The sequence below is a fragment of the Phyllopteryx taeniolatus genome, chromosome 3 (assembly GCF_024500385.1).
Source record: "Phyllopteryx taeniolatus isolate TA_2022b chromosome 3, UOR_Ptae_1.2, whole genome shotgun sequence".
In the NCBI taxonomy this organism is placed as follows: Eukaryota; Metazoa; Chordata; class Actinopteri; order Syngnathiformes; family Syngnathidae; genus Phyllopteryx; species Phyllopteryx taeniolatus.
This window is the reverse complement of record NC_084504.1, coordinates 14,033,164-14,056,828: the sequence shown is the minus strand read 5'-3', so window position 1 is coordinate 14,056,828 and position 23,665 is coordinate 14,033,164. Positions and strand designations below refer to the sequence as shown.

At 42.2% G+C, this 23,665-nt stretch overlaps 1 protein-coding gene across 6 annotated transcripts in view; it reads left to right on the top strand.

Moving 5' to 3' along the window:
* adamts3 (ADAM metallopeptidase with thrombospondin type 1 motif, 3) overlaps positions 1-23,665 on the top strand; it is a 148,055-nt gene that overhangs the window by 21,090 nt on the left and 103,300 nt on the right. For 5 of the 6 annotated variants that reach the window (XM_061767087.1, XM_061767090.1, XM_061767088.1 and 2 more), the window contains one exon: positions 10,615-10,771. In XM_061767087.1, coding sequence (XP_061623071.1) covers positions 10,615-10,771 — 157 coding nt within the window. Of the gene's footprint in view, positions 1-10,431; positions 10,538-10,614; positions 10,772-23,665 lie in introns of those variants that run through there. The other variant, XM_061767091.1, reaches the window with a different exon arrangement.

Genomic DNA, 23,665 nt, shown 5'->3' with positions numbered 1-23,665 from the left:
AATGGAAATGCCATCCATTCCAGCCCCTTTAAAAACCACCACCATTTTTTATGACTTATTATTACTTACATTTATTACTTTTACTCTTATTACTATTACTATTTTTATAAAGAAAATTACCACTATATTGTTTTAAAAAACATTAAAAGAGTGTGGAAAGAATTAAACTGGTTTTATAAAGTGTAATTACTGTACTTAGTGTAGTATTCGTATGTGATTGTGAGTGTCTGGGTGTGCGTTGTGGCCTACAGCAGCTCTTTTGAGTGTTCTCATTTTGTATTTGTGTGTTTGACTGTTTGTCCTATTCAATAAAAAGCTGAAAGTTTATCAGCAACTGTGGCTCTCTTTGCCCACATGCCAGGGCATTCGTCCTGTAATTGCTCCAGTTTCTTTTTCATCTAACTTGAGCAGCATCTGATCTGAAGCTCGCTCGTACCTCAACTTTTTCCTCGCAACAGAAAACAAAAAAACTTACCAAGCAATGGTTCATAACTGGAAAAACTCAGCAGTTGGAGCACTTGTAAGTCAAGGTTCCACTATATTGTATATCCCATTACGGGGAAGACAACGGCAGGTGTTTTACGGAGACTTGCACCATTTTCTGGGACCCAAACAAACAAAAAAAAAGGGATCAAGACTCCTGTGTTCCATCACTTTAATACACCGGCTTCAGATCGGGCCAAGCAGACAGCGCTGCCCTGCCAAGAACAACATGTGCCATTCAGCTGAAGGGCTCCAGTTTGTCAGAAACAGCCCCTTTCAGTGCGAAAACCTCTTAGAGGGTTAGCTATGAGGCGGGACAGTGGCACCTTTCACCCGCGGTGTTGTTCAAAGGTGTGTTTGCTTTGCAGAAATGCGAGCAAACCTTCGTCATCATTAGCTGCCATTTTCATCTGCCGGCTTGAAAGCGGCACGCATCTCCGTTTCTTGTCAGAGAGTGAAACGTTTCTCAAAATATGCAAGAAAAACAAACAGGGAGAGCAAATCCTCAACGTTAAGAAGCTAAACGCACCACCGATAAATGTATTTAACACTCGGGTCAAGTTTACTGTACGAGTTATGTTTTGAAGCAAATTGGTTCGGCCAAATCCATTTTGAAGCATTTCCCATATGAAAAATATTAATCCTAGTGATAGTTAAAGTTTAGTAGAGGCTGCAGATCCAAGACAGTAATTTTGGCCAAGCAGCACCTTCTAGAATTCTATTTAAGAACTCTGCTCCCAATGCCAATTTCACTTTGCAACATTAATTTGATTCATAGATAGCACAAAAAAGTTTCGAAAACCCATGCCTGATAAGCCATAGAAAGTCTGCCATTTTGGTGTGAAGCAGCCATTTTGGGTCGTCCCCGGGGTCTCCTCCCGGTAGGATGTGCCTGGAACACCTCACCAGGGAGGCGTCCGGGAGGCATCCGAATCAGATGGCCCAGCCACCTCATCTGGCTCCTCTCGATGTGAAGGAGTAACAGCTCTACTCTGAGATCCTCCTGGATGACCGAGCTTCTCACCCTATCTCTAAGGGAGAGCCCGGACACCCTGCGGAGGAAACTCATTTTGGCCGCTTGTATCCGGGATATTGTTCCTTCGGGCACGACCCACAGCTCGCGACCAATGTAGATCGACCGGTAAATCGAGAGCTTCGCCTTTCGGCTTAGCTCCTTCTTTACCACAACGGATCGATACAAAGTCCGCATCACTGCAGACGCTGCACCGATCCGCCTGTCGATCTCGCGTTCCATTCTTCCCTCACTCATGAACAAGACCCCAAGATACTTGAACTCCTCCACTTGGGGCAGGATCTCATCCCTGACCTGGAGAGGGCACGCCACCCTTTTCCGACTGAGGACCATGGTCTCAGATTTGGAGGTGCTGATTCTCATCCCAGCCGCTTCACACTCGGCTGCGAACTGCTCCAATGAAAGTTGGAGGTCACGGCTTGATGAAGCCAACAGAACCACATCATCTGCAAAAAGCAGAGATGCAATACTGAGGCCACCAAACCGGACCCCCTCTACGCCTCGGCTGCGCCTAGAAATTCTGTCCATGAAAGTTATGAACAGAATCGGTGACAAAGGGCAGCCTTGGCAGAGTCCAACCCTCACCGGAAACGAGTCCGATTTACTGCCGGATATACGGACCAAACTCTGACTCCGGTCGTACAGGGACCGGACAGCCCGTATCAGGGGGTTCGGTACCCCATACTCCCGAAGCACCCCCCACAGGACCACCCGAGGGACACGGTCGAACGCCTTCTCCAAGTCCACAAAACACATGTAGACTGGTTGGGCGAACTCCCATGCACCCTCGAGGACCCTGCCAAGGGTGTAGAGCTGGTCCACTGTTCCACGGCCAGGACGAAAACCCACACTGCTCCTCCTCAATCTGGGATTCAACTTCCCGACGGACCCTCCTCTCCAGCACCCCTGAATAGACCTTACCAGGGAGGCTGAGGAGTGTGATCCCCCTGTAGTTGGAACAAACACTTCGGTCCCCCTTCTTAAAAAGGGGGACCACCAGTCTGCCAATCCAGAGGCACTGTCCCCGATGTCCATGCGATGTTGCAGAGGGGTGTCAACCAGGACAGCCCTACAACATCCAGAGCCTTGAGGAACTCCGGGCAAATCTCATCCACCCCTGGGGCCTTGCCACCGAGGAGCTTTTTAACCACCTCAGCGACCTCAACCCCAGAGATAGGAGAACCCGCCTCAGAGAACCCAGACTCTGCTCCCTCATGGGAAGGCGTGTCGGTGGAATTGAGGAGGTCTTCGAAGTATTCTCCCCACCGGCTCACAACGTCCCGAGTCGAGGTCAGCAGCGCCCCATCCCCACTATACACAGTGTTGATGGTGCACTGCTTTCCCCTCCTGAGACGTCGGATGGTGGACCAGAATTTCCTCGAAGCCGTCCGTAAGTCTTTCTCCATGGCCTCACCGAACTCCTCCCATGCCCGAGTTTTTGCTTCAGCGACCACCAAAGCTGCATTCCGCTTTGCCAGCCGGTACCCATCAGCTGCCTCAGGAGTCCCACAGGCCAAAAAGGCCCGATAGGACTCCTTCTTCAGCTTGACGGCATCCCTCACCATTGGTGTCCACCAACGGGTTCGGGCAATAGAAACTCCTAGAATAATATTATTATTATATTATTATAGCCCCCAAAGCAAGTTTCACTTAACAATATGAAATTTGGTAGGCATGTCCATCATGAGTACTGGGCAAAAAAGCCTCAGAAAGTTATTCCCAAAAAGACACAGGAAGTCGGTCAAATTGGCTTGAAGTGTCTATTTTGGCTAAGTAGAACCTTGTAGATTACATTTAAAAATTCAGCCTCCAAAGCAAGTTTCACTTTGTAACATGAAATTTGGTAGCCATGTCTACAATGAGTAATCCCACGAAAAAGTCTCAAAAACCAATGCCTGAAAAGACAGTCTTGCCATTTAGGTTCAAAGTGGTTATTTCAGTGATTTTTTAAAAATTATTATTTATTCAGAGATCCTTCAAAGGCAAAATTTTCCAAGGATTTTTTGGGGAAAAGTCAGTCCCTGAAACAAGTACCAATTGGCAACATTAAATTTCGTGGTCTTGTCTATCATGAGTAGACGCACAAAATGTCTCAAAAAGTCATGCCTGGAAAGGCACAGGAAGTCCGTCATTTTGTTTTTAATAAAGTTGCGTAAACTAAAACGACCGATCAACATATTGTACAAAGCTCTTTGTAGTTGAATCTTCAGTGTCAGGACTCACATTAGTTAAGATGTAGACTACGAAGATAGCTTTGGGCGCTATCCGTCGAATGGCTCGCTATCATTCAGAGTTGAACCGATTAGTCGACTAGTCAATGAGTCAACTTTACTACTCCATATAGACGTTTAACACTTAAAGTCAATGAATCGCTGATCACGTTTTGGCATCTCGTCTTCCAATCGGCAAATTTACAGAGGACTTTCGATTCATCTGGTTTCTGCCATTGCAGCACTGTAATGCTCCGGGGAGCAGCGAAAAGTCTGGCCAACATGGCAACACAATCTTCATATATCTGCAGGGGTCCAAGAGTACAAAAATACGATGGTTGTGGAAGAACATAGCCGTTAACCTCGCTAGCTTCGTCTATTACGATCGTTGCTGCTCTTGAAAGATTCATACCAGCGGTACCTCGAGACTGCAACGAGGAACGAGAGCAGCACAAACTGAAACTCCATCTTCAGCACCAAAACGTTATGTTTAATAATGCACAGACAACAACTGTGTGCAAACAAGCTTCAGTGTAATAATAAAAAAAGAACTAGAAGTTGTTCGATACAACACACACTCATTCACTGCAACTGACACCTGTCAAATATGCCAATTGGCACGTTTACTGGGAGGGCTGGCAGTGAATTAGTTTTAAGATCCTTATTCTCTCTCTTATTCTAAATGATCTATCTTTAAGTAGTATACACAGAATGCCAGGTATGAAATAATAACCTAATCTAATTAAATGTCTGTTGCTACAGGTACAGGTATGCATGTAAATGCTTTGTACCAGCTATGAATTGGCTCAGACTAAGACTAATAAAATGTCTATATATGCATAAAGACCTAAAAGGAGAAAAAGATGGCTATGAGGTCATCAAACAAACTCCCAATAAGTTTGATTTCCTATATTTGTACAGAAAATAAGTAAGTAACAAATAGGTCTACAAATGGAGATAAGTTCATCCAGTGAGGTCGTGGGTCATGAAAAAACAAGCAACAACTTCCTTTGACAACCAGACCAAAATTTTTATGTGCACCCCTATCAATGTATACGGCTGTATGGACGCTGCGTGTGGAAATTTTTTTAGCAAAAATGAGATCACAAGTAATCCTGTCCTCAAATACAAAAAAAAGAACAAGTTAAATAAAAACAGTGAAACAGAGATGCTAATTTTCTTGGAGCCAGGCTACGATGTCCTGTCTTAAAACATGCTATGCTATGGAGCACAAGATGAGACCGGCAGGTTTCCATCCATCCATTTTCTTCCGCTTATCCGAGGTCAGGTCGCGGGGGCAGTAGCTTTAGCAGGGAAGCCCAGACTTTCCTCTCCTCAGCCACTTCCTCCAGCTCTTCCGAGGGGATCACGAGGGGTTCCCAGGCAAGCCGAGAGACGTAGTCTCTCCAGCGTGTCCTAGGTCGTCCCCGGTGTCTTCTCCCGGTGGGACGTGCACCTCACCGGCCAGGCGTCCAGGATGCATCCTAAACAGATGCCCGAGCCATCTCATCTGGCTCCTCTCAATGCGGAGGAGCAGCGGCTCTACTCTGAGCTCCTCCCGGATGACCGAGCTTCTCACCCTATCTCTAAGGGAGAGCCCCTCTTCTCCAGCACCCCTGAAGAGACCTTATCAGGGAGGCTGAGGAGTGTGATCCCACTGTAGTTGGAACACACTCTTGGCCTCCCTTCTTAAAAAGGGGGACCACCACCCCAGTCTGCCAATCCAGAGGCACTGTCCCCGATGTCCATGCAATGTTGCAGAGGCGTGTCAACCAGGACAGCCCTACAACATCCAGAGCCTTTAGGAACTCAGGGCGAATCTCATCCACCCCGGGGTCTTGCCACCGAGGAGCTTTTTAACCACTGCGGTGACCTCAACCCCAGAGACAGGAGAACCCGCCTCAGAGACCCCAGACTTTGCTTCCTCTTGAGACGGCGTGATGGTGGAATTGAGGAGGTCTTCGAAGTATTCTCCCCATTGACTCACAACGTCCCGAGTCGAGGTCAGCAGCGCTTCATCCCCACTACACACAGTGTTGATGGTGCACTGCTTCCCCCTCCTGTGACGGCAGATGGTGGACCAGAATTTCCTCAAAGCCGTCCGGAAGTCGTTCTCCATGGCCTCACTGAACTCCTCCCACGCCCGGGTTTTTGCCTCAGCTACCACCAAAGCTGCATTCCACTTGGCCAGCTGGTACCCATCAACTGCCTCAGGGGTCCCACAGGCCAAAAAGCCCCGATAGGACTCCTTCTTCAGTTAGACGGCATCCCTCACCGCTGGTGTCCACCAACAGGTTCGGGTATTGCCGCCACGACAGGGACCGACTGCCCCCATGATGCATCTGCTCTCTGTCGGAAAAAATGACTTGGGATGAAAAAAAATTAGGATAATTTCCAACCTCATTTCAAATTTAAAGAAGCTTTCTCGCCATCTTGTTTATGTTTTTTTAAGCTCATTTATCTTGAATCTTCCACTGCCTGCAAATGCAGCTTATTAGGTTTGTTTGGCAGCAGGAATCAATTCCTGCTTTTGGAATTATTTATTTTTTATATTACCCAGCCTGGATGTTATGTGGCTGTTGCTCAACCTTCCTTGTTTTGTTAGGAAGCAATGCTTTTGTTTTTGTTTGGGAAGTTAATGTTTTTGTACTGGTTGGCAGGTCTCATTAACGCTACTGTTTGGGTGAAAACAGTCTGCTGTGGTGGTGCAAACAAACCAATGTGAGGATAGTAATTGGTCTTTTTGACAGTCCTGGAAATACCACTGCCGTCTAGCTCTGGGTTCTCTGTCAGTGGTTATGTTTAAAAGGCACTACATTCGTACATACATACATATGAATTTAAAACAGCATTTTCATCAAGCAGTAGGGTACCATTTGGTAAGGTAAAATCCAGGTTATTTGGTCTTATGGCCATTTTGGAAGTGACCAATCTTTTGTCCACCAATCAACACACATTACTGTGTCTAGCTTGGTCCTTGCTCTTGTTAGCCCCTTAGGAGGGGTAACAAACAAGTGATAAAATTTGGTAAGCTCTATGACAAGTTCGTTTTTCAAGGATCTCTGGAAATAAAATTTACTCTGAAATATCTGTTTTGAAGCAAAATGGCAGACTTCCTGTGTTTTTGGGCACAGCTTCTTGAGACATTTTTGTGGGTCCACTCATTTCGACATGGCAGGTAAATTTTGAGGTGGTGTAGTATAGGGGCTGAATTCTCCCCCCAAAAATCTCATCTTTCAAGGACCCCCTGGACATAACCAAATTTAACCTGCGTAACGTTTTGTGTTTTTAACGGTACTTTTATTCTAACCTGCACAATTCTTGGAGGATTTATGGTAGTTTGATTTTACCAGCAAAACATTTGAGGTTTTTACTGTAGTTCTACAGTATTTTAACCTGAATGATTTGGGCCATTTTAGGATAGTTTTATTTTATCTCATTTTGTCGTTTTGTTTTGGGAGATTTATGATAGTTTATTTTAACCTATAAAACTTTTTTGATTTGTTACATTAGTGTTCTTTTAACCTCCACAAACCTTTAGTTGATTAATGTCGTCTTATTTTAACCTGTACAACTTTTACTGTAATTTGACATTAGAATGCTCAGATTTTGTTCTTCTTTGACCTGCAAAACATTTTACAGTAATTTTATTTTTTACCTGTGTAACTTTTTTTTTTTCAATGTTATTTTTATTTTTACTTGAACAACTCTTGGGGTTTTTACGGTTGTTTTATTTTCACCCAAGCAATTTTTTTCCCCAGGATAATTGTATTTTTATTTTCATCTGGCCTACCTTTAGATGTTTTACAGTAGCATTTTTAAGCCGTGTAAATCTTTTTTTTTTTTAGGTGCCAAGCTCTATTTTTTTTTTAAACAGTAGTCTATTTTTAACCCGTAAAACCTTGGTGTGTGTGTGTGTGTGTGTGTGTGTGTGTGTGTGTGTGTTTTAACTTTAACCTGTGCAACTTTTGGGTGATTTACGGTAGTCTTATTTCAACCTGCACAACTTTTAGGGGATTTACAATAGTTTTAATTTAACACTACCTTTTGATTGCACGCGACAAGCGTACGGCACCTAGACAGTTGGCAGCTTGCACAAAAAGTTAACATGACAGTCTATTTTGTCACTCAGGCCTCCTTGTCAAACAGACTGACTTGAACGAATGACACCAGTCACAACGTCCAATTCAAAGACGTTTGTTCACCAAAAACTGGCTCTACCTCTCCACATATTAATGAGAGACGTTTCGCACTCACTCTATGAGCTTTGACATTCCTCCGCAAAGGTTGGGAATGCAAACGTATCAAAGGGACAGAAGTGAGATGTAGATTTGCAAAGACCTCGAAGCCGCAATAACGGCTTTTTGAGCCACTCGCTCCAGGCGGCCAACTCCCGGGGAAAATATCTGTCTCTTCGCCCGCTAAATGCTCCATTGTGTACAGAAGCAGCAGCAGGCCGCCAAATGCCAATGTTAGCCGCGGCTGCTCACTGAGCGTATGAAACTGATCTATTTTTGTCACCGTATCAACCACTTCAAAATCAATGCATTAAACCATCTCACCACTAGGGGGCGGACAACATCGATATTGCCATGTATCGTGTCATTCCTTCCATTACAGTGAACCCCTGTTTTTCTTGGGGAATAAGTTTCAGACCCACCTGCAATAAAAGAAAATCCATGATATAGAGACCCTATAATTTAAAAATATATAGTTTTACCCCTCCCGCATGCTTTATTTATACTTATAAGTATTCCTTAATGCCTGTTCTCGCTGTCAAGAAATGAGAGACTATTGGATAACATTAGCGTGCTCGTTTCAAGCTGTTCATTTGTCATTTGCAGTTGAGTTTTACTCACATACATCAAAAGACAATTAAACATTATATATTTAAACAGCAAAATGTTCACTGAAACCATATAATAATGAAAGTCCACTAGCTTCCTAGGTAACATATATGCTAACATATAATACAAAATGCCATGGGCAGACTAACAGAAATGAGCATACAGTAGATGTTACTGCTACTATGATACATGCAGCAGCGACACATACAAACAGAGCATACAACGATACTCACAGGCTTGTATTCTCTATGTTCTGTGGGAACAACAACTATTACTTGAGCTTAGTTGGGGTCCCTGCTCTGCCTCTTCTTCTTGCTCTTAGTTACGCTGTATCTCTTCCGGTAAACCTTAGTGCTCTCCGACCTGTTGTGGCACAACGTGGTACTACACTGAAGCTGCGAACCTCTAAAATTGAACTTGCATGTACACTGTAAAAACCCATGACAAAATTATCGGTTAAAATTTTGCAAAATAGCGGAGGTGCGAGATATGAACCACGTTATAGCGGGAGTTGGCTGTACCGCGATACTACCCAAAATATTATGGTGATATTGTATCATTATCGTTCACTGTACAGTGTTGATACAGTAACATTCAATATCGCAATTCTATCGTGATCTTTGGCAAAATCTTATGATGCTATCGTATCAATGGAATGTTTCTGTTTTGTTTGTGTAATCCATCCATCCATCCATCCATCCATTTTCTGAGCCGCTTCTCCTCACTAGGGTCGCGGGCGTGCTGGAGCCTATCCCAGCTGTCATCGGGCAGGAGGCGGGGTACACCCTGAACTGGTTGCCAGCCAATCGCAGGGCACATCGAAACAAACAACCATTCGCACTCACAGTCATGCCTACGGGCAATTTAGAGTCTCCAATTAATGCATGTTTTTGGGATGTGGGAGGAAACCGGCGTGCCCGGAGAAAACCCACGCAGGCACGGGGAGAACATGCAAACTCCACACAGGCGGGGACGGGGATTGAACCCCGCACCTCAGAACTGTGAGGCTGACGCTCTAACCAGTCGTCCACCGTGCCGCCTGTTTGTGTAATGACAGTTTTAATTTTATCATTTTATTATTATTTCTGTGATGGGCTGTTACAACAGTTGAAACATTTTCTCAGTTAAAAAAAAAAATACTTTTGCGATGTTGGACAGTCATAGCAGTTTTCTTTTTTTCCATTTTATTTTTAGTGATGAGACAGGCACACATTTTCATTCTCACTTTGCATTTACTTCTGTGATGGAGGAATGTTACATTTTGTTGTTTTTATTCCTGTGATTATATATATCTTATGTATATATATCCATTTTATATTAGTGATGACTAGTAAATATTTTTATTGTTTTAACGAGAAGTAAGTAACGAGATTTTCTCCTATTTATTTTATTTCTCAGATGATAGACAGCAATGTTTTTATGTTTTACTTCTGTGATGATGGTCAGTTATATCATTTTTTTTCCAAATTTTTGAAATTCAGTTTCTCTGATGTAGCATTATAACACTTTTGACATTTTATTTCTTTGATGACAGTAACAACATTTGTGTGATTATAGACAATTAGTACATATTCTCATTTTACTCCTGTGATGATGGACAGTTATGCCATTTTTTTCTATTTTTTTTTAATTTAATTTCTCTGATGGGGAGTTTCAACATTTTCTTATTTGGAATTTTATTTCTGGGATTGACAGTTTGAACACTTTCTTGTTTTACTTTTGTGTTGATGGAGAGTTACAACATTTTAGATTTTTCTTTAAATTTTATGTCTGTGATGGAGAGCTATGAGATTTCTCTGATGGACAGTGGCGCCATTTCTTTTCTCACATGTTTTTTGTTTTATTTCTGTGATAAAGGACAGTCATGAAAATGTTTTGTTTTTAATTTTATTTCTACTGTGATGGACAGTTACAACATTCTCGTTTTCATGTGTGAGGAGCGTAGCCCTACACCTGCTCCATAGGTAAAGTGTCCTTGAGATGGCTTTAATCAAGACGAAGTTCTAGTGGTTCACTGAGTCCTGGTCGTTCTGTGTTGCAGGCCGGCATGATCCGGACCGACGCGGACGAGTACTTCATCGAACCTCTGGAGAGAGGCACCCAGGAGCTGGAGGACATGGGCAGAGTCCACGTGGTGTACCGCAGGTCGGCCGTGCTGCAGGGCCTGTCCGACATCTCCGTGGACTACCACGTGCCAGGTAGGATGCGTCAGCTAATAATGACGAGAACCAACAAATGGTGGAGGTGGAGTGCAGTTACTTTTTATAAAACTTTTGTTCATTATTATTTAATTAATTTATTCATTCATTCATTCATTCATACCACTTATCCTCACGAGGATCGCGGGCGTGCTGCACCCTATCCCAGCTATCTTTGGGCGATAGGCGGGGTACACCCTGAACTGATCGCCAGCCAATCGCAGGGCACCTATAAACACTCACATTCACACCTACGGGCAATTTAGAGTCTTCACTTAACTTAACTACCATGCATGTTTTTAGGATGTGGGAGCAAACCGGAGTACCCGGAAAAAACTCACGCAGGCACGGGGAGAACATGCAAACTCCAAACAGGAAGGCCGGATATTTTAATACAGGTCCTCAGTACTGTGATGCAGATGTGCTAACCAGTCAATCTTTTGTCCATTAATTATAAAATGTTACGGTTGGCAAAAAAACAAAAAACTGACTCTATTATTTTTTAAGATGTCTAATCATAATAGAATACTCACAAAAAAGCTCAGGATATTGGGGTTTTCGGGTGAAATTTCAGAATGAACATTTACAGGTGAACTTAATTTGACCGTCTCTAAACTTTTGAATGAAAAGTTTCAGTACTTTTTGCATAACTGTCTGTTATCTAACAAGGTGCTGAATGGCAAAATGCACCGCAGGTGTTTTTTTTTTTTTTCTCCAAGGACGTCCACTTCTATGCCTTTCTGTGACTCTTCCAGTCTCTCTGTATTTCTGTTTCAGTCTGCTGATGACACGTTGTGATAGTCCAAGCTCAGTGGCCACTTCCCTCTGAGAACATCGTTTGTGTCATCAGCAGATCACAACAGAGAGACTGGAGGACTCACAGAAAGGTAAAGAAGTGCACGTCCTTGGAAATTTAGCGGTTGATTCATGCATCAAACACCACATACTAAAACATTCAACAGTTGGACATGTGCCTCGTTGACAAATAAAAAAATAAACATCTGGCACTGAAATGTAACTGCTTCAAAGTTGCCTCGACATCCATTAACTCGTTCACTGCCTTGGATGTTTATATTTGTCAACTGGAATCCAACAATCTACTGCCACCGACCTATATATTCGTCAAGTATGTTTTTCAACCGGTGGGCATGGAATACGATCTTGCCAAGCTTGCCCCGAAATTCAGATACATAAACCACTGTAATGACTAAGAGATACCTGTAGACGGTGACGTTGCATCGCTTTGGATTTGAGGTCAACACAGCTTTTGAGGAGAAGATAAAGATCAGGGGGTAAATCTCAGCTTGCCACCTCAATTAAGAGGGAGAGAAATGCCAACATGTTGGAAGTTGGATACGTTTAGGCACCTGACACTCAAACAGGGTATGAATACCTATGGTAGAAACAGAGTATGTGTCGCGGTAGGTAGTAGAAAGTGTGTGTCGCGATTGTGAGAATAGATGATGCGGTTAATGGAGTGAATGAGGAATGCCATGTATAAAAGCCATACCTGAGCCATGCGGTGAGTCAGCGTCGCTCACAGCACGTTCCATACTTGTACATCTGTAAGTAAATGATTATTTTGCCATCAAAAGCCCTTTCTCTGTCTTGTTTTTGTTGTTTTAAAGTTTGAGGTGTCACAGAAACAAAAAATATTAGTGTCGAAGTCTAATGTTGCTATTATTTTTTAAGAAGTCTAACTGTTCTACTTTACATTTTCACAAAAAGCTTCTTTTCTCCACTTTTGCACATTTTTTTCAGATCTACTGCATGAGTGATTTCTTCAGTTGCTTCAATAAGTGTCAGTGGGGTAATCTAAAACCATATTGGCTTTCATTTATTACCTCATGTTTTTCAATGTAATTTTTTTAATCAAGAGTTGAAATGTTTCTCAAGATTTTTTTTTTGAATTGAGGCAACAGAGAAATTAGTCTGTAATTTGTGAAACTGATTGCTACAATTTTTGTATATTAATTACTTAAGCAATTTTCATTTTATTGGGTAATAAACAGACTGTTAATGCTCAATTGCAAATGTGGGTGAGAGGTTTTACAATATCCCAAATAACTTTTTTAACCAAAAACATGTTGATATCGTGACAGCCAGTGGATGCTTGCTAATTGCTTGCTAGTTCTTCTAATGTCTGTTAATTTATTTCTCTATACCTTATAGCTTAGTTCTTTTGTTTTAGACTTGATAAAAGATGTTTAGAGAATTTTTACAAGTTTAAATTATTCCTTTTGTATGTTATATACTTTCACTGGGCAATGTTTGCTGCACAATGAAATTAATGTGTCTAAGAATGTTATAGGCACTGTCAACATCTGGTTCTCTGTAGATTATACTCCAAACCTGGTCCACTAGAATGTTGTTCAAGGCACTGATTGCTTCTTCACGTCTTGTTCGTTTAGAAATATTTTGTATGTTTTTTTTTTTCTTTTTTCTTCTTTTATAAGTCAGTCATAAAGGTTAAAAACAAGTAAGTGGTCTGTGATGTCACAGATAAGCAGGCCACGGGTGGTTTGATTGCCTATGATATTAGTAAAGAAGTTATCAATTATTGTGGCACTGTGTGATGTTATCCTACCTGGTTTGTTTATTGATTGGTAAAGAGACGAGCTATACATATATATTTAGTTAGGGTTGATTTTGCAGTCACCATAGACACATATTTTTTTGTGAGCTGCGGAAAACAATTTATCCATCCATTCTGTGATGGTTTCTACACGTTAACCAGGTGTTCTATAAGAACAGCTCATGATGACATTTTTCTTTTTTTAATTTAGAATCTCCAAGGTTAGACATTCCATTACTCCCTCAATTGCCAATGTCATAGTTGTTGTACTGCTAGTCACTAAAGAATGGAAAGAGATAGAAACAAACTTTTTTAGACTTCTTTTGGTAGGTTCGGTGCTCACAGTATATTTCACAGAACACAATGTAGTATGGGTCTTGAAAGAGCGGACAAAATTCGCGACAACAGCTGGCAATATGGGGAACTGCTTTGAAAACGGTTGGCAATGACTAGGTTAAATGGTCTTTTGGAATCTTGCAGCTGATGAAAACAGTTTCTTGGTGGAGGTGACAAAAAAAGGGTATTTGTGTAGCTTCACCTGTCAAAACAACAGATTGTGTCAACTGTGTCCATGTTGTTGCTAAATCTATGGCGTGAACTGCACTTAACTCACATTTAGAAAAAAAGACGCCGCAGGTGCTAAATTCCACATCTCCCTCGATTGATAAACAAAAAAATAAAAAATAATCCAGATCTTTTGACGGATCAGCACAGAGATGTAACTGCCTCATAATCTCCTGATCTTCCATGAAGTAGTCTTTGCATAATTTTGCAGAAACAGGGATGAAAACAACATTTCCTTGTCAAGTTGACACACCGACACAGTGAACATTCCACCTCTAACTCCTGTTTAGAAGTAAAGGTGTTAAATTACAGCTTTCCCTTGCTTCGTCGCACAATTTCCCAGATAGATATGATAGATCTGTCTGAAATGTCATACTTGTTTATATTAAACAGGATGCACAGCTCTTGAAGATTACTTTTGAGTGTTTCCTGTGGTAGCCGGGCCTGCACCCATGGGGCCCGGCCGGGCACAGGGTAACGTGGGTCCCCCTTCCCATGGGCTCACCACCTGTGGTTATTTTTTTTATAATGCCCGTCAATTATTCGTGGGTTTTCACTATTCACAGTTGGGCCCAGGTCTTAACCCCTGCAAATAGCGGGGGTCCCACTGTACAATGTGTTTAAAACATTTTGATAAGTTTAAATGGGTTTATAGCGAGTTGGAGGGCTAAAACTATAAGAACAAAATTATGTGGGCTCTTTATATCACAGATTGTCAACCATTGTAGTAGGGTCTGGAACATAATCCCCATGAAAAACGGGCATTCACTGTTGACTGCTAAGTTCGCATCTTGCTCTAGCCTGCTTGGGAGTCTCCTCAACCTTACAGTCAAGGTCATGCAGGCTGCGGGAAGTTTGCGCGTCGTAGCTCTTATCCCAGCGTACGCGAAACAAGGGTCTTATTTCTTGCTTGCTTGGTTGTTCAGCTCGGAGCATTCTGCTGGCAGTCCTCGAAGCAAAACAGCCGTGCGGCACGTCGTGTTTTCCCGTATAACAAACTTGCGCTATACCATGGGCCAACCAAAGCAAACAGCGTGGCGGCTGGGAGGATTATGCGAGGCGAGGTGTTAATCATCGGCCCGCTTGTTGTTTCTTTATCAGGAACATGATACTGTTGTGGTGACTAACTTCCTGTTTGTTTATTTTTCTTCATTGTCCAGTTAATTAGACACGAATGGTTCAAGGGCAGATGACTCTGGTGGTGGGGAGGAAAGATTAGGAAGACAAAGACAAAGGCAGAGCAGAGAACCATGTGGTAGAAACTGAGACAGGACGAGTGTTGTGCAGCTTTTCAAGGTGAGACAGACTCTCGGTGGACAGGAGGAGCTTCCAGAAGACTGGACCACTGCAGCCAAGGTGATCAGAGAGGCAGGCAGGAGAGTACTTGGTGTATCTTCTGGCAGGGAAGGAGAGGAGACTTGCTGGTGGAACCTCACAGTACAGGAAATAATACATGGAAAAAGGTTAGCTAGTTATCACAGTTGTACTTTGCAGTGGTGTACTGTCATGTAACTATATATCAAAGTATTAAACAAAATATTAAATGATATAATAAGTCATCCAAATGTGGACTTTAAAGTGACGTGAGCCTTGCGGTGACGCATTATGTAACATCACGGAATTCCACTCGCAAATCTCGGAACATGTAAAAAATTCCCAAGATTCCCACGCTGGTTTATTAAACCCACCCAGTCCGTGGGGAATCCCCCTCAATTTTCCTTCTGTCTGACTGTATGTCTGTCTGGGTGGGAGCAACGTTGCATAAAGCCAGATGAAAATTGTGCCTGGAAAGTCAATGTGCGTGTCGTCTGGAAAGTACACACACAGCGGATGCTTTATTAGGTACACCCGCGCCATAGAACGAGAGGATTGAGTTTCACTAAATCCATTTCGCACTGCCTGTCAAAGACAGCTTTTTCACAATCTTTTTGGACTGTTTTGAGGTGGTGTTCCTGTCTCATGCAATTGCACTTCGACTGCAGGATCGATGCTAAGAATGACTTTTGTTACCATGACGACTCGGGGCAACGCTATGGTGAGGTTATTTATGGAGCCCAGTGTAAAACAATTATCGCTTTTTAGCCTGTTTTGAGGGAGCGGTCCTGTCTCTTGCAAATGAGCTACTACTCACCCTGCCCAACCCTCGACTGCGGGGCCAATGCCAATTGCTTTCGTTACCATGATGACTAGGGGCAAGGGCAGAGCGTGGCTTTTTGTCAGGCCCCAACTTACAAAAAAATTAAACAAGATTTTGTCTGTTTTGAGGGGTGGTTCTGTCTCATGCAAGCAAGCCACTAATCACCTCGCCCCCTTTACTTCTTGGCCAATGTTAAGTACGGCTCTTGTTATTTTGCTACTTGTTAAATTTAAAAAGTAACCCATTAGCATATTTTATGGGGCTAGTCATAATTTAATTTATTTAAACCAGACACTGCTCCCCTTACCTCCCCCTTTGCTGCTGGGCCAATGCCGATTATGGCTTTCATTTCCCTGAAGACGAAGGACAGATTTAGGGAGTGTGTACTTGTCCAACCATGAGACTGAAAGCGCACGCCATCCCTCTAAAAAGATCGTAATGTAATGGATTGTAGCAGCACAGTGATATACTGGTTAGCAGTGATGCATCACAGTTTGAAGCTTTTGGGTTCGACACTCGGCTCAGTCCTTCCTGTGCGGAGTTTGCACATTCTCTCTGTGCTTGTGTGGGTTTTCTCCCAGTGCTCTGGCTTCTCACACATGAATGAATGAATGGGTGAAGGTGACTGTAAAGGTTGTTTGTCAATGCCCCCTGTGATTGGCTGGCAACCAGTCCAGGGTGCACCCCACTCTTCTTCCCAAACGTCAATTGTGATAAGATCCAGCTCACCCAGGACCCTAATGAAAACAAGTGCTATTGAAAATAGATGGATGGATTGTATTTTCACTGGTGGAGGCAGCACTTCACCATCAGGATACCCAGTTAAGCTTGTTAATCAGTGTATTTGTGCATGTGGTGCAATCAGCAGACACAACAACTGAAATGGAACAATAATTTAAGATTAACTTCGTTGATTCATTTCACTCCAGAGACAGAACTATTAGTATGCAGGCTTTTAAAAACTCACTTTTAAAATAATACAGGTATGCCTCCTTCGGAGTTATTTAATGTGACCCCACAAAGTTTTTCTGAAGCCTGTGTTGTCAAGAAGAACCTTTTCTGTGGCCAAGAAACCCGCCAGTCAGTCAGTTCAGCTTCACTTCCAAGCAGATGGTCCGTGGTTTTGCCGACCGTCTGTAAGCTGCATTTTTTATTTTTTTTTTGTCTTGTCTGGAGGGCAAAAAGGATTCTTTTTTTGTGGCTTGTGAGAAGAAATAGTGAAAAGGGACCATGCGTCTCGCTTAAACGTGCATTTAAAAGCCTCAAGATGCATCAATTCCTGGTAGCGGGTGTCAAGGTGAAATATGCCCTGAATGCTTTGGTGTCTGCCCGGTGGAGGTCAAAACGCAGGGAAACATTTCATCAGCTGCTTCCACCCTGTGCATAAATGGGGTGAGGCTTTCTTTTTCAGGTGGCTTACACGGGAAGTAGACTGAACTGTATCACTACCAATCGACATCACCTGTTATTTAGGGTGAAGTGTTTATTTTTACGAACGCTTGGTGCATAGGTGGCCACAGTAAAGATAATTCCTGCCACCAAGTGAGATAACCTGTTATTTGGGGTGATCTTTTCATTTGTTCAAGAAGCTGACGTACCTAGAAGCATATTGAACCACATCACTCAGTCCAAAAGCACCTATAGTAAATGTAATTCCTGCTACTTAGCGACTTCACCTATTATTTAGGGTGAGGTTTTTATTTTCTTTCAGATTGCTTGGGGTAAAGGTGGCTGTAGTAAAGGTAATTCCTGCTACTTAGTGACATCACCTGTTATTTGGGGTCATGTGTTTATTTGTTTACAAACACAACCTATCTAAGTGTACCGGTACCAAACCTTATCTCTTGGTGCATGGAAAGGCAGCTATAGTAAAGGTAATTCTTGCTACCAAGTGACATCACTTGCTATTGGGAATAACGTGTTTATTTGGTGAAGAAGACAATGTGCCCAGTGAAGCATGCCAAACCAAACTGTATCGCTTGGTAGAAATGCCGCTATAGTTACAGTAATTCTGAGTGGTATCACCTGTTATTTCGGGTGAGGTGTTTTCTTTTTTTAAGACCGCATGGTGCAAAGATGGCTATTGTAATTGCTTGTATTTATTTTGTGTGGGGTGTTTTTTTTAAAGAAGACTATGCACCTGGCATACCAAACCAAACTGTATTGCTTGGTGTAAGGTAAGGTGTTTATTTGTTTAAGATGCAGCCAGTGAAGCGTTCCAGAAATTGTGAGCTTAAAAAAAATGTTGTGTTCTTGAGGATATGCCCTTGATTTCATTCTCTAAATGTGTTATTCGTACTGTATAGTTTCCTGACTTCCCAGCTGTCTTGAATGCAGCATCAGGGCATCCATTAGATGTGGTGATTAAACATTACCACACAGCCAACAAATGTTTTTCCAAAGTGTGGCTAATGCGACACCAGAGCCACCTTGAACTTTCTGCACTAATGAGTCCAAGTGGAGGTGTGTGCGGTACGACTATGTGGAGAGATGGAGGTTGTCATGGTGATGGAAATGTAGGAATTATGGTCTGAGCAGATGTGCCCTTCCAACCAGTCCAGAGATCCTCTTATCGGGCCCGACAACCGCAGCCGAGGTCCTCCACCGTCTTGCAACTCTTTGGATATTAGCTTCCATTTTCACACGTCAGTGGAAATATGAGCGCGAGAAACCGAGCGTCTGGGGTTGCGTCGGTGACCGTTGCGTTCTGGCGGCGTTCTGGAAGGTGCTCTGTGGCCGGCGGGTGTAAGAGGGAGGGGTGGGGGGGTGAGGTGACCGTTTTGGAGGGTTCTGGTGTGGAGCGAGGTGTTGTCATGTTTCAAAGAAAAAAACGCTGATTTAAATTTGTTGCATGGCTGTGCTAAACTAAGAGCGGGGGTGGCCGAGGGTGGAGGAATTTGGTGAGATGGCAGAAAAGGAGAAATGTTGGAGGGTGGTCGCGGTGTCTGAGAATTCTCATGACGGATGCTCAGTACAGTGGTGCCTTGACTTACGAGTTTAATTTGTTCCGTGACCAAACTTGTAACTTTATTTACTCATATACCGAATCATTTTTCCCTTTTGACATGAATTAAAATGCCATGAATCCTTTCCATCCTCCTCAGACAAACACCACAAAACGAAAAATAGCACTTTATTATAACATAATGACATACAATAAAATAGAATGTAAAGAAATAAACTGGTTTTATAGAATGTAATAATGTAAAGACTGTACCTACTGTAGTATTGGTGTGTTAGTGTTAGTAAGCGTGTGAGAGTCTAGGTGTACTGCCCCTGTTAATTAGTACCTTGTTTGGTTTGCCATTCCTGCTGTGCGCATCTTTACCTCTGGGGGCAGTGTAGTTCGCGCATTGAGATCTGCACTTGAGGGAAATAGAAGAAGAAACTCACGATCAAATTTAATTAATATAACTAATTTTTCATGACGTTAGAAGAGTATATGCCTTTGAATATCACTGTATTGTCTCTCTGTATGCGTTTATACAGCATTTTTGTGCCAATGTTCATTCTTTTGAGAGCTATAAGTGGCGCGAGTTCAGTGCTAGTTTTGATTAGCTCATCAATGGTTTTTTCCAATGTATGCTAGCTTTGAGATGGCAATTTTTGTGAGGAAAGTTAAAACAAAGTATGTCATTTATTTAAACCTACAATAGGTTTAATTATTTGTTGTGTGTGTTTAGTTTTACAGTTCAATTCAACTGGAGTGTCAATAATGCCTTAAAGCAACCCACATTGGACTGCTTTTGAGGGACTGTCCACTCACTATCTGCCAAAATGTGCTCGGCACGCCCGGGAGGGCAGAATACAAAGCGTAAGTTGCGGCCCACAGCAGCTCCTTGTGAGTGTTTTCATTTTATATGCCTGCATTTGACTGTTTGACTCATTCAATCAACAGCAGAAAGAGCATCAGATATTGTGGCTGTTCTTGGCCACATGCGAGGGGATTAGAGAACCTTAAAAGCTGTTTTATTTTTCATTTCACTCCAGCAGCGGCGTACCTGAAACTTGCCCGTACGTCAAATTTTGGTTTACAACACAAAGCCAAAAAAATTGACAGAGTGACTGCTTGTTACTCGGAAAAGTTGTAAGTGAAGCGCATCAACTATGCCTTTTAGAGCAAACATAGCTAATTAGATAAATAGGTAATTGATGCTACTTGGCGTGACCTGTTATTTGAGGGGAGTTTTTTTGTTTATGTTTAAGAAGATAACGTGCGTGCCAAAGAGCACCTGCCGTATTGTACTGAACCGAACAGTACAGCTTGATGCAACTAAGAACAGTTACCAAGTGACATCACCTCTTATCTTGTGTGAGGTGTTTGTTTATGAAGACGACACACCTGCCGAAGTGTACCGATCAGAACTGTATGCTTGTTGCAAATGTGGCTGTAGTAAAGGTAATCCCTCCCCTGTTACATGGAGTGAGGTGTTTGGTTGTTTAAGAGTACAACACAGTCGGTGAGGTGTAACAAACTACAGTTCAGTGCAAACATGGCTTTAGTAAAGGTAATTACTTCTACCAAGTGACATATGTGACTTATATGGGGTGAGGAGTTTAGTTGCTTTGCGAGACAACACCCCCTGAGGAGTATCGGACCGAACTGTATGACGTATCTACCTCTTGGTGCAAATGTGGCTATAGTGAATACGACCACTATTGCTACCACATGAGATCACCTGTTATTTGGGGTGTGAAGTTTTTTTTTTTTTTTTTAAAGAAGACAATGGGTGAAGAGTCCCTAACCTAATTGTCTCAGTATTTTGCTGCAAATGTGGTTCTAGTAACAATAATTATTATTTGGGATGAGGTGTTTATTTTTAGTATACCAAGTCGGACGTTTCAGATTTTCCAGTCGTCTTGAAAGCCGCATCAGAAGGTTTTGCCTTAGTGGAATTTTACAGTTCGGGTTCAACTTGACCCCCCCGACAATACCTTCGATCATATCGATAGCTGTATAAGTGTAGCTGTATTAGCACATCTGAGCAAAACCACTTTGGGAAGTCATTTACTAAACCGTCTGTTGCCCAACTTGATTTAATGAAACGCTCTCATTGCCTTGGCATCTGGCGATAACTGCGACTGAATCCTGGCGACCTAATTGTCTTTAGGCTCCAAAAGAAATTCATTAATTAATTTGCTTTGTATTTACAGCCGTGGATGTTTGTGATAAATGAATGGATATGTGTATGAGGCACCTTTTAAAGCAATTTCCCTTTATCAAGTTAAATGCATTAAAGGTTACATGGTGTCGCCCAGGATGGATACTTTAATATGTCGTAAACAGAAGTAATTTCGGCTGGGTCAGATGTCAGTTGAAACCCTAGTGTGTGTGACTGTGTGTGCACACAATGCCTGACACAAATTAAAGCCCCAAAGCTTTCAAGCCATCGTTGGTGCAAATAGAAGGTAGATAAGATCCCCTACCTCTCTTGTCCCTCATCATTAGCACCAGTAAATAAATCGAAGTCAGCGCGGGAAATCTGTGGTTTTCTTCGATTTGTTTGTGGGCTTGATGAAGCAGCGCTGATTGTAGCATGATCACATCCAGTACCATGTGATGCAATATGATATTGGAAGATTTGCTCTGATATTGCTATTGCAATACCTTATGATAAAATCAAATATTCAAGATATGATACCGATACAATATTAAATGGTGGACTATGTTACGGTAAAATCCATCATAGAACAATATGATACTATACAATATAATATGGTAACGTATGTTACAATACAATACAGACAACAATATGATACATTACAATACGATGCAGCACGATATGGAATGAAATGATGCAATACAATATGGTATGCTAAAGTCGTGCGGTGAGCCATGACTTTATAAAAGGACGTGCTTTTTTTCTTGTCTGTCTGACATGAAATCAGACAAAACTTTTCCTGTTTTAGGTCAATTAGGATTACTAAAATTATTTATTTTCACTAAATGCCAAAATAGTGAGAGAAGGATTTTTTTAGACAAATGTTTATAATAGACAACATAGTCTTGCTAAAAAATATTGGCACCCCTTTTTAACACGACTCTATAATACGATATGGTACAATATGGAGCAATACGTTGCGATACAATGCAGGGATCTTGTTTGATGTGCGTCCCGCGTATGAGATGTACAGAAATTAGAAGGGATGCACAAAGTAAGATCAATCTGTGTCTTAGGACACAAAGCTATGGCTTAAAGTACTCCGGCGTGGTGCTGGGGGGTTGACGAGACAGGACTCTATAGAGTGCGACTAATTTGGTCACTTATTTCTGAATGGTGCGGCAAAAAAAAAAAAAAAAAGACAAAGGGTGCGCCTGTCCGCCCAGCCATTTGAAGAAGAAAAAAAAACTCTCCGCAACTTGAAAGCAGAGATAAACCAATCAGAGATAGTGAAGGGTGGGGCAGGAGCCTCCCTTTGATTGGCTATGTGCGTGTCTGTGTGCGTGCGCCACCGCGACGATGTGGGAACATTTTGGATTCTCGCTAGATGAACGCGGCCATCATGCTAACACCAACAAGCTGTGATGTCGAATTTGTATGAAGTTGCAACAAAGACAACACAATTTAAAACCTCAAAGTGACAAAATCCATTTTAAACACAACCATCCCACCCAAATTCTTCAGCTGGGAATGAAAAACACGGTGGACATTTCCCGTTTCCCATCAGCTTGCAATTATGGAACTCTTTGTTTCAACAATGCAAATACAAACTTGACAGTTTATATGATGCATGTATGCTCACATTATATAGAGTATAGCGTTACTCACATGTTGACAAAGCAGAAAGACTGCATACTTTTAAAAAGTAGTACAAATCTTGACTCAAAACAGGTTTCATTTACTTGTGTTATTAATGTTGCTAGTTTGCACTTTTTCTTAACCAACTGTAAACTTGATTGGCAGTTACAGTACAGTACAGTAACTGACAATATACGTATATTGCCTGTTAAGGCATTAATGACTGTTTAAACGTTTAACATTGTTCATGCCAAACGTTTAATATTGTTAATGTTTAAGTGCAATTTTTGTGAACAGAGCCTGAGTCTGATTTAATTATATTTTTTATCTAAGATATTTTATTTAGCGGCCAACTGGTTAGAGCGTCTGCCTCACAGTTCTGAGGACCGGGGTTCAATCCCCAGCCCGGCTGTGTGGAGTTTGCATGTTCTCCCCGTGCCTGCGTGGGTTGTCTCCGGGCACTCCGGTTTCCTCCCACATCCCAAAAACATGCATGCTAGGTTAATTGACAACTCTAAATTGCCCGTAGGTGTGAATGTGAGTGCGAATGGTTGGTTGTTTGTCTGTGCCCTGCGATTGGCTGACAACCAGTTCAGGGTGTACCCCGCCTCCTGCCCCATGATAGCTGGGATAGGCTCCAGCACGCCCGCGACCCTTGTGAGGATAAGCGGCTCAGAAAATGGATGGATGGATGGATATTTTATTTATTGTTCTATTGGTCCAGTACAGAATAATATGTTAAGATGCAAAAGGATATGCTACAATACAATACAATGTGATCTGTTACAAGATGTTACAATAGGATAAGGTGTCATTCAATCCAATTTAATACAATACTATACAATATGGTACAAGACATAACAATACGAAATGATACT